Here is a 12,096-nt window from a genome sequence, read left to right as displayed (position 1 = left end):
AAAACTATTTTAGATACTAAGTAGAACTAGGATTTTAAGAAAGCAAACTAATTATTTTAGTTCTACGTGGCAAATTTTTTTCTCCATATTGTTTCATTTCTTCTCTTTCCCAAATAGATGACTTCAAAATATTTAGAATTCTCCATAAATTAATAAGTAGATATGGTTGAATATGAACATCAGTCTATTAATGAATGATTTTTAGCCTCAAGTTATTAATAGGAAATATAAAAGGAAATTTTTTAATGTACTACATATTTCTGAAAAAATATTTAATAAGCATATATTCAAATATATAGAGCTCTCCTGCTCTCACACCCTCAGGGCAGGCTCACCTGCAGCACAGACAACAGGGTCAGCTCTACTGTGTTGCCCAGGCAGGGTACAGGGCCCACTCTGCTGTGTGCTACAGCTGGTGAGGGGCAGAGTTAGTTCTCTCACTCTCGTGACTCTGAGGCCAGCGCACCTCTCCTCTCTCCCCGCTTTCCTCCCCCCCATTCTCTTTCTCCCCTCCCCAACCCCCCGTTGGAGGAGGGCATCTTTCCCTCACCATTGCACTGCACAGCAGATGGGGTAGGGGCAGGGCAGGGGGGGATGGGGATGCAAGGTCAGCTCTCCTGCTCTCATGTCCTCAGGGCTGGCTCATCTGGGGAGGAACGGGCTCCCCACAACAGGGTCAGCTCTAGTAGGCTGCCCAGACCAGAAGCAGAACCCACTCTCATGCGCAGCAGCTGCTGCAGCCAGTGAGGATCAGGGCTAGCTCATGAACACTTGCAAGTAAAGGTGAATGGACTAAAGAGTAAACTGTGACTCAAGGGCCACACTACAGCTTCCACGACAAGATGATGATGATGATTTTTTTTGGGGGGGGGGTTCCTTTAAATTTGGTTTTGATTGAAGGGGAGGTTGCAAGGGCAGAGGGCTGATGTGGAGAGGGGGTGATAAGTAGGATTAGAATGCATGGTGGAAATCCACAAAGAATAATAAAAGTTAAAAAGAAAAAAAAATGAGAATTTGCTTTTTCCAGAAACATTAAAATGCATATATCAAAGATGAGAAAAAATGAAAAACTAACAAAGACTTTATTATTACATAATAAACCCTATGCAATAGTAATATTACAAACAAAGCAAGCTATCTTTTTCTAGTTTATTTTTAAATAATAAAACCACATACATACTCTTTTTAAACAATAAACCACACATACACAGACTTACAATGCTTTTTTTTTTCATTTTATTTTATGTGTATGGTTGTTTTGTCTGCATGTATATTTTATACCAACAGCATGCCCTGAGAACCCTGAAGAGGGTATTAGATCCCCTGGGACTGGAGTTATGGATGGTTGTGAGCCTCCATGAGGTGCTCCTTAAGCCACTGAGCTATCTCTCCAGCCCATAATGTATTATTTTTTTGTCTTACCGAAAAGTACTGTTTGGGTCACTTCTCTGAGCAACATGTCGGAATCAAAATTACCACATACCAATAAATTTTAAAAGGAAAAAAACTTTATACTCATAATTCTATTAATATTTTAGATTATACTTGATAATTTGATAAGCCCCCATATGACATTCTATAGATCAAATATTGACAATGAACTTGACAAGCAAACTCTTTGTGAAGAACCCCATAGTAAATATTATAAGTAAGGTCTGCCATACATTCTTAGATCTTGGTTTTGTTCAACAATCTAAACATGTAAAAAGACATTCTTATCATGAAGGTTAAAATACGTCAGAGGCTAGGCCTGGCCTATGAACAGTTATCTGACAAACTAATACTAATACAGCAACCTCAAATCTTAGGCTAGCAATAAGAACACTGTCAAAAAATCATTACCTTGCATGATTACAGCTAGTTGCTCTGCAGCTGATTTCCTCAAAACAAGATCAACATCATCTGAGGTGAAGATTTCATATACCTTTTCAACAGTCTCCAGCTGAAAATCAAAAATACATATTTTCATCTGCTTCCAATTCCCCAATAAAATTTTACAGCTCATGCCATAAAAACAAAAGCTTACAGTCAACATACTTAAATAAACATTTATATGTAAATTTGTAACAATGGTGTGCTGTGGGATGTTCTGTATAGCAAATGTGTTGCTCTGATTGGTTGGTAAATAAATCACTGATTGGCCAGTGGCCAGGCAGGAAGTATAGGCGGGACAAGGAGGAGAAAAAAGCTGGGAAGTGAAAGGCTGAGTCAGAGAGACACTGCCAGCCACCACCATGACAAGCCGCATGTGAAGATCCCAGTAAGCCACGAGCCATGTGGCAAGGTATAGATTTATGGAAATGTTCTTAAGCTGTAAGAACAGTTAGCAAGAAGCCTGCCACGGCCATACAGTTTGTAACCAATATAAGTCTCTGTGTTTACTTGGTTGGGTCTGAGTGGCTGTGGGACTGGCGGGTGTCAGAGATTTGTCCTGACTGTGGGCCAGGCAGGAAAACTCTAGCTACAATGGTGTGTTAGGTAATAGGGAAACAAGATCAGAAAGAAAGTTCAAATAAGCTTCCTTTTTAATGAACATTATTGTTAAGGGTCATAAGTAATCCATTAATTCACTAGCACCTTGCAAATATCCTAGAAAACTTGTGGATTTCCTGGCATCTCTGTGTTATACCAGACTAACCTGGGACAAGCAACTCAGACCTATGACTCAAGATTTCCCTCAGTCCTGTAAACTCCCAACTGCAAACCCTGTGGTCCTCTTCTTTAACCATCTCTGCCTCTGAAGACAAGTCCAATGGCTTTAACAGTCAGAGATTGGTATTTGCTTACTTCAGAGCAGTGTGAAATAGCAAAAGCAGCAATACAAGAAAAGACCTAAAGCAACATTACATTTTTCTCACACCCTCTGCTAACTTCTATCCAGTGATGGCTAATCTCAGCTGTCAACTTGAAACACCTAAGAAGGAAATTTTCAATTGAGGAATTGGCTCCATCAGATTATGGGAAAGCCTATGGAGCATTTCCTTAATTTCTAATTGATGCTTTAGGGCCCAGACCACTTTGAGTGGTACCATCATCCCCAGGAAGGTGGGCCTGGGCTGCAAAAGAAAGGTAGCTGAACTTCACCCTGGGACAAACCAGCAAGCAATGTTTCTCCATGCTTTCTGCTCTAAGTTCCTGACTTAGCTTCCCTTGATTATGGATTAACCTGTATGACAAAAATAAGCACTTTCCTCTCTAAATTGGTTTTGGTCAATGTTTTTTCAGAGCAACAAAAAGCAAACCAGAACATACCTAACTGTAGACTCACAAGGAATCCCAGGAATTCCTCTCCTCCCTTTCTACAAATTCTACAAAAGCCTAACAATGACTAACAGAATTTTGGTACTCACTGATTCCCTAGCTGTATCTTTTAAATATCTTATGAAGATCCTCAAATCCTCTGGCCAACGCCACCATACAGCAGAAAACATTAAGCTCAGAACAAAACTAAGAATGCATTTTGCCCATTAAAAACAAAATAAAACAAAACAAAAAAACACTATCAGAATCTGTGTATGGTAACCTACACCTACAACCCCATCATTTGGAAAAGTGGGCCACTATGATTACAAGACCATCCTGAGCTACACAGCAAGACCCTGTCAAAAACAAAGAAACAAAAAAAGCCAGTACTGTACTAACTACTCTGTGTGGCCCTTTGTTGCTAATACCCATGCTGAAGACTTCATGTAAGTATAAATAAAAACTGACAGATGGCAAAGTGAAAAGAACATGGGAAGCTCTAAAGCACAGGAGGGAATCAAGGATGAGGACAAGGGCAGAATTGTCTATCAGCTCAGTGATGTAGGGACAGCCCTGGTTAAATAGGTGCTGCTGTCTTAGTTTGCTTCTCTATTGCTGTAATAAAACACAAACCAAAACCAACTTGGGGAGGAAAGGGTTTATTTCATCTCACAACTTCCAGGTCACAATCCATCACTGAGGAGAATTCAGGGCAGGAACCAAAGCGGAGACCACGGAGAAACACTGCTCATAGCTTGCTCTTTGTGGCTTTCTCAGCTTGTGTTTTCATATAATTCAGGACAAGCTGTTCTGGGGTGGCATCAACTAAAGTGGGCCGAGCCCTTCCACACCTATCATTAATCAAGAAAGTGCCCACAGATTTACCTACCTATCAGACTTAATGGAGGCATTGTCTTAATTAAGCTTCCCTCTTCCAAGATTATCCTAGCTTGTTTCAAGTTGACCAAAAAAAAAAAAAAAAAAAAAACCAGCACCACAGGTACTAACCTTCTGGAGTCATCTAAAGGAGCCAAAGGCCAAGGATTCAGTAAAGCATTTTAAAAAAATCTTATAATCACTGTAAAATCCTGGAGAAACTGCTTTGGAGATACATATATATATGTATGTGTTTTATATATATATGTGGGGGGGGGGAGGTGTTTCTCTTAAAATGCAAAGGCTGAAATACTTTCCACAAGAACTTTTTCTTTTTTCCTAGTTGGCAATTCCCAATATTTTTATGTCAATGGTATTTGTTTGGTCATCATAAGAGCAGGTGAGATGCTCAATGGGTAATGGCACTTGCTGCCAAGCCTGATGATCTACGTTCCATCTCCAGCAACACATATGGTGGAAGAAAGAAACTGACTTCTATGACATGCCCTTGTGCACACACACACACACATATATCAAAAAAAATAAATCTAATAAAAATACATTTTAAGAAATTAACTGAAAAAAAAAAAAAAAAAAACAGGAGCTGAAGAAATAACTCAGAGAGTAAGAGCATATGCTGCTCTTCCAAAGGATCTGAGTTTGGTCCCCAGCATCCACGTCAAGTGTCTAACAACCATCTGTAACTCCACCTCCAAGGAATCCAATGCCCTCTTCTGGCTTCAAATGGGCACTGTATTCACATGCACATAAATTTTTAAAAATTAGAAAAAGAGGTAAAAATTCATCACAAGACTTCTCACTCTATTCAACTGTAGTGCATTTCAGACACTCCATGAATAACTTCCACTTTCAGCACATACATATAGTCCCCAGAAGACAATAGGCACTTGTGAGAACCAAAGTTAAAGGCTAGAGGCTATTTATGTTTTTACTCCCCTAAACAAGTTTGTTTGAGCCATCTGCACCAACACCAGACATGCTTGATCATATGTGGATGGAAAATATGTCAGGATATGTGACTGCCCCTGATTGGATCTGATGAAAAATATGGTAGCCTTGTGGGGTTGCCTTTTTAAGCCTCTTCAAGCGTGACTTGTGGCCATTTTCTGGGAACCCAGAGATGGACCTGGCCAGAGAGTTCATCAACCTGGCCAGTATTTAATTAAAGCTTGCTTCAAATTTGGTTTTAAAATGTGGTAGTGGTCTTATTCTCAACCAGTGGAATTAAGACACTTAAGTAGTATCTGCCCAGTAAACAAAGGCATCCAGAAGCCAGACCAATATAGAATACAAGAAACTAGTCTCAAATTACCCATCTCCCTCCCTATGCACACACAGCCTGAAAGTCACCACATAAAATGCATATTATATAAATGTGTCAAATTACTATACAGTAATAAACTCAAAAGTTATTGTTACCTTAATAACTAGTTCTCGTCTGTCATCCAGTTTAAGGTCAATAGGTTTTTTCACAATAAACAGATTAGTAACTCGGGAGAGAATTCTGGCGTCTATCAATGGGCGCTTTGTATCAGCCCCTTCTTCATCGGTAAGATAAAATGCTAACAGCTTTAACGCTAGTGAACGAACCCTAAAAACAAGACACAAGGTATTTAAATCAGTATTTTGTGCTTATAAATAGGCTTATAAACATGCTTAGAAATACAAAGAATTATCAAAATAAAGTATAACTACCCATATATACACATATATATATATATACATACATACATATATACATACTGCCATCAGTAGTATTTTCCTGTTTCTACAAAACTCTTTCATATAGATCTATTTTCATATAGAGTGAATTTTGTTTTATAAAATAACATCAGAAACTGAGAATAATTAATAACGACAACTGGGTAGACTTACAGAGACTAAAACACAGTCAACTTCAGTTAATCTCCTGTCAAATCTGTAGCCCCAACTGTGCAAGGATGCAACAGAAGGATTTTTAACACAGGAGTTTGAGAGTAGCCTAGGACAAACAGTGATAAAGCCCAGTATAAAACCAAAATTGTAAGGTGTTAGAGAACCCAAGATGTGGCGATGCCAGACCCACGGGATATCTGCCTAGGAGCTATCCAAACAGGGAAGCAGAACCAGCACAAGAGAAAGCAGTACGTTGCAGTCAACAGAACTGGAAGGGCAGAGCCATCTCAACATAGGATACACAGCTTCAGGATTTGGAGTCTGCCCTGCTGGGTTTCCGTCTTGGTTTAGTTTAGTATTTCCTCACTATGTCCCTTTTCCTCCCTTTTGGAATGTTAATGTATATTCTGTGTCATTGCTTTTGGAAGTATGTAATTTGCTTTTTGCTTTTAAGGTTACAATTAAGAGACTGCCTTGAGTCTCAGAAGAGACTTTGGACTTTTAAACAAGTATTGAAACTGAAAGACCATGGGGATTTTGAAGTTGAACTAAATGAATTTTGCATTTTGATAAGGCTACAAGAATATGGGGTCCAGGGAGTAGAATGTAGTGGTTTGAATGGCCCCCCATATGCTCATGAATGTTTGGTCTGTATTTGGTGGAACTGTTTGGGAAAGTTAGTTGTACCCTTGTTAAAGGAGATGTGTCACTGCAAGTAGGCTTTAAGATTTCAAAAACCCCATGCCATTCCCAGTGCCATTCCCAATGAGCCTACTCTCTCTCCACATCCTACTCTGCCTCATAGATGTGGATCAGATGTAAGCTCTCATCTTCATCACTGTTTGACTTTAAACTTTTCCCTCTTCTCAGTGAGGGGAAATGTTCCCACCATTAACTACAGAAAGGAACAAAGAAAATTCATAACTATACATCCCTCCTTCCATTATTTTAGTTAAGATGATACCCACACCAACGACGGTGAAGGAAAGAACTCCCTTTAGCTCCCCAAGTAACAGTACAAAGTAAATGAAATTAAAACACGTCAGTAAAGCAGCCAATCAGCCACACACTGATTGGTTCTTCAGAGTAATAACATGAAGCCACCTTCTTTCCTTTAGTTCTACTGTTTCAGAGTCATATAATTATTCTTCTAGAACATCTTCATTAATCTTTCTTATTCAAAAAGTTACACTGTACTTACGAAGGCTTTTTCACGAGCAAAAGTCGCAGCATAGACTTCAGCCGGGTAGTAGAAGGGAGAATGCCTTCTGCCTCAGAACTCGCTTTGCTTAGAAGGAGAATGCAGTTGCCTAAAGGATCTTCTGGATCAGCATAGCCCTAAGAATTATTTTTTAAGAGAAATTATCATTCAGTTTTATATATGTTAAGTTTTCAATTTGAAAGTAACAGTAATTATACAGGCATGTCATGCAATTTAATTCCCCTCAAGTCAGTTGAATAACAGTCTCTTTTCAAAATAACCAATGTGAGATAAGGAGATGAAATTAAAAGTAAAATAGTTTTTTAAAGTACATTTTAAGGAAAATGTGCTGATATTTCTGTTTTCTACGATCCTAGCAGTAGCATCTTCATACTCAAGACACTTGATAAGATCTTTAGTCCTCTCCAAACAGATCCAAGCAGGAGTACTATAGGAACTTCATGTACAAAACTGGACCAGTGAGCTTTGAGGACTAAAACCTATGTGTCCATTGGGAACAGAGAACCATTGTCCACAGGAAGTTGTAGTCTGTTTCCAGCGAATTACAGCCATTTCTTCTACATATTTTTAATATCAAGTAACACAATGCAGCATAGGTAATATAAAAGTGAGAAAAGAGAAGTCTTCTTAAGCACATTCTCAGATGTCCTAGTATGCTTTTACTGTCAACTAGACACAGCCTAGAGTCATCTGAGAGGAAACCTGAGCCAAAGAACTACACAGATCAAACTAGCCTGTGGGCGTGTCTGTGGGATTGTCTTGATTGTGACCTGATGCAGGAGACCCAGCCTACTTTGGGCAGCACCAGTCCTAGATAGCTGAGCATGAGTACGATCTACCCAGAGAGTGATCCACAGAGCAGCTTTCTTACATGGTCTTTGCTTGAGTTTCTGCCCTAGCTTCCCTTGATGATGCCCTGTGACCTGGAAGTATAAGCCAAATAAATCCTTTCCTTCCTTAAGTTGCTGTTGGTTATGATACTTGTCATAGCAACAAAATAAAACTAGAAAGGAAAACATGGAAGGGAAGGATAAATAAAAGCCACTTTTCTTCATAGTGCTGTGGAACAATCTTTGTATACTGTAAATATGCACTACTCTCAATAAAGTAATAGCTGGGCAGGAAGACACTGGGTGGGAAACCATTCTAGGAGGATGCTGGGAAGAAGGGCGGCGTCTGAAGGTCACGAGAGACAGAGAGAAGCAAGATGAACATGACGCACTGAAAGAAGGTACAGCCACATGGCAGAGAGTAGATACGAAATATGGGTTAATTTAAAATGTAAGAGTTAGCTAGTAACCAGCCTGAGCTATCAGCTGAGCATTTATTGTCTCCATGTCGGTTATTTGGGAGCTGCCGAGACACAGAGAAACTCCGCCTACATCATGGCACTAGACAAAAGCTCTTCCCACATTCTGATCCTTTCTTTCAAGTGGGTCAGCTGCAGATTATTCCTTTCTCAGGCAAACCACCTGAACTCTAAGAATCCCAATGAGATTTTTAGAGTATCTTATCACACTTACAATAGGATCCTATTTAACAAATACAGCAAATAATTTTTGAATATGAACTTTTGAACACAGAAACAATCATTTTATAGTAAAATGACAGTTGTTCAGTTTCTAAAGATAAAGATAATTATGTACTTAAAACCAAACAAATCTCGGACTAGAGAGATGAAGAGTTCAACTATTAGGAGCACTTCTGACTCAATTTCAATTCCCAGCATCCACATCAGGCATCTTATAACTGCCTTTCACTCCCATCCAGGTGATCCTGGTCTCCTTGGGTACCCACACATACATGGCATACACTCATACAAACACATATATACATATAAATAAAATTTAATTAACATAAGTAAGTGTTTTGGTTGCCAAGCAGTGTAGTTTTGGATCAGTATATGAGTGCTTGTCCAACGGTCTCCAGATGAGGCAAAGGCCACGGAGACTCACTCAGCAAGGACCAGTGGACTTTGGGGCAGCACAGAATACTGCTGTGACTGCACAGCCTGCACACTCTTTTCTCTCTCATAATAGTGAAGATTCTCTTGGTGGTTTTTAGTATCACTTCAGTCAGTCACACATGGGACAGATGTAATCACTCCTGGAAACCCTATTTTTTCTCAAATATTTTCCCCTAAAATTCCATGCAAACCGAGGCTTTTCAGGAAATATCTGCTGTCATTCCAGATCCTGGGAACTGTTCTAATTCACTGCTGACAGGATTGGTGGCAATAAACGTCAATGGGCAGTTAAGACATAAGCTAACTATATGCAAGCAGTTTACAGCAAATCACCACTATTTCTGTAAGTATGTTTTAAACAAGACCATTGTTCTTGAAAAAGTGTGCCTTGAAGGTGGAAGTCTCTATCCCACCAGCAACTCCCAAATACCCAGCAGCCACTTCCCAAATAATTGACTCAGAGGATTAATATTTCTTATAAATGTTTGGCTGCTAGTTTGGGCTTATTACTCTTACTAGCTCTTACACTTAAATTAACCTATAATTCCTATCTATGTTTAGACATGTGGCTGTTGCTTCTAACACTGTGTCAGGAAGCCCTCTCTAAAAGGAGCAGCACCTATGCTCACCTCCAGCAAACAGAGCCTACCAGAGAAAAGACGGTTACCAAGAAGCTGTGCTTGACTCTGTTCTTTTATGTGTTCGAAACCTCCCCTCCCCACCGCCCCCGGAGCTGAGGACCAAACCTAGGGCCTTGTGCTTGCTAGGCAAGTGCTCTACCACTGAGCTAAATTCCCAATCCAAAATTGAATTAGGAAGACTTTTTTTTTAAAGTTTATTGATTTATTATGTATACAGTGTACTGCCTGCATGTGTCCTTGCAGGCCAGAAGAGGGCACCAGATTTAATTGCAAGTGGTTGTGAGCCACCATGTGGGTGCTGGGAATTGAACTCAGGACCTCTGGAAGAGCAGTCAGTGCTATTAACCACTGAGCCATCTCTCCAGCCCCAAGCTTTATCAGGTTTTATGTGGAAATTCTTGCCAAACATTTGGGCATCATATGTAAATGAAGTTTTCCTGTCACGACTACCCAGTTCAAATACCCAGCAGCTTCTTTTTTTTTGATTAGACAGAAAGGGAGAAATGCTATGCTGCTCTCATTGGTTGAAATAAAAGCTGTTTCGGCCTACAGCCAGGCAGAATAAGGCTTGGCAGGAAAGCCAAATGGAGATACAGGAAGAGGAAGGGTGGAGTTAGGGAGTCACCAGGTAGATGCAGAGGAAGCAAGATAAGAATGCTATACTGAGAAAAGGTACCAAGCCATGTGGCTAAACACTGATAAGAATTATGGGTTAATTTAAGTATAAGAGCTAGTTAGTAATAAGCCTGAGCTACTGGCCAAACATTTATAATTAATATAAGCCTCTGTGTGGTAATTTGGGAAGCAGCTCCCAGGTATTTGGGACCAGGTAGTCAAGACAGGAAAACTCCATTTACAGTGCCTATGTTAATCACCTTTTAGTTTTGCGAAGACGGGATGTACCTGGCTCGATATTTGGCCATGCTAGCAAAATGATGTGTTACTTTGGTTTAAAGATGTTCTGATGTAAAAGTTGGGAAAAAACATATTTGACATATTTGTTTTGCCAAAGGTTAATGCTGGAGGGTGGGAAAAACATGTTTGTTGGTATGGGAAAATATGGTTGTTTTTGAAGTATAAATAAAGATGGTTTGAGTTATTCAGGGTCGGCCACTTGTGTGAAATGCATCTGATGGTCAGATACTACTTCATTTCTTCATGCTGACACCCCTGCAGTTGGACTACAGCAAATAAGTTTGTGAGTACTAGCCCTACCTTTCCATCCAAGGGAGGTAGAGACCTAAACTTTCCTAATTCCTTCAGGGTCCAGGAGGACTGTTAAAGAAAGCTTTGTTCCTAAGAGCTCATTAATCAAAGTATCACTCTAATTAAATACATGCTCAAATAGAATGCATGAGGCAAGCTAATTATGCAATGTCTGCGTAACAAGGACTGCTGGCTTTGCCTCAAAGCCTTTATAAAAGGTTGCACTCTATTTTGCACAGTCAATACTTTTTGACCTCCCACCCAGATATGTAAAGTATACATGGGCAAATTAACTATCCTTGTTTAACCTTCTGCCAGAAACAAGACAGCCACCCACTTCCTGCTCACTTCTTCCCAGTGCCTTCAAAGCTCCCCTTCATTTTTCTCACAATGTGACAGTTCTGCTGCTTGCATTTTTTTACATCACTGACAACCAGCCAAAGACAAATGGTATCATAAAAAATGAATTGCAGAGTACCTGTAGCACTGGAATGACAGGACAGAGAGACTCGATAAACTTGTTCCAGGTCAGTGCTGTCATCACCAATCGTCCCTGAAGCAGATACAACAGAATGGCCTTGGCAGCAGCATTCACCTGCTCAACAAGACACAGCCATGCTATGAGATGTCCCACTAAGTCCTCTCACAGACCTGTAATGTTTTATAAAATCTGAAAAGGTACAAAACTTATCTTTCTTCAAATGTTTCTCTCATCATATGTCATCTATATTCTGGTATTAATCAGTTTTCTCCCTTAAGTTTCTGCTATTTTACCCTTAGCAATAAATCTGAAATAACAGCTATTCTGTAGTTCCTTACATCTAAAAGAAAATCATAGTAAAATGTTGATCTGATTCTGAGATCAAATGCATTCTGTATTTTGATTTACCATTTTCTTTAACATTTCTTTTTTTGTAAATAATATCAGAACTTAATAATATACCAAGTACACATTTCCTTGTACCTTCACATTAAGCTGTCCAATTTTATTAGAGCATTTCTTTGACTTGGTAGAGTAATCATTTGTACATATTTTTAACATATCA

The 12,096-nt window shown here is 39.5% G+C and overlaps 1 protein-coding gene across 1 annotated transcript in view; it reads right to left on the bottom strand.

The window, feature by feature from the left end:
- The window catches only part of Rttn (rotatin), a 174,153-nt gene that overhangs the window by 121,075 nt on the left and 40,982 nt on the right, over positions 1-12,096 (bottom strand). Inside the window, exons 16-19 of the mRNA XM_059246168.1 lie at positions 11,529-11,645; positions 7,217-7,353; positions 5,560-5,731; positions 1,843-1,942 (exon numbers count right to left, since the gene is read on the bottom strand). Coding sequence (XP_059102151.1) covers positions 1,843-1,942; positions 5,560-5,731; positions 7,217-7,353; positions 11,529-11,645 — 526 coding nt within the window. The remainder of the gene's footprint in view (positions 1-1,842; positions 1,943-5,559; positions 5,732-7,216; positions 7,354-11,528; positions 11,646-12,096) is intronic.

Source organism: Peromyscus eremicus, chromosome 19, assembly GCF_949786415.1.
Source record: "Peromyscus eremicus chromosome 19, PerEre_H2_v1, whole genome shotgun sequence".
NCBI lineage: Eukaryota > Metazoa > Chordata > Mammalia > Rodentia > Cricetidae > Peromyscus > Peromyscus eremicus.
This window is presented reverse-complemented; position numbering and strand designations above follow the sequence as displayed.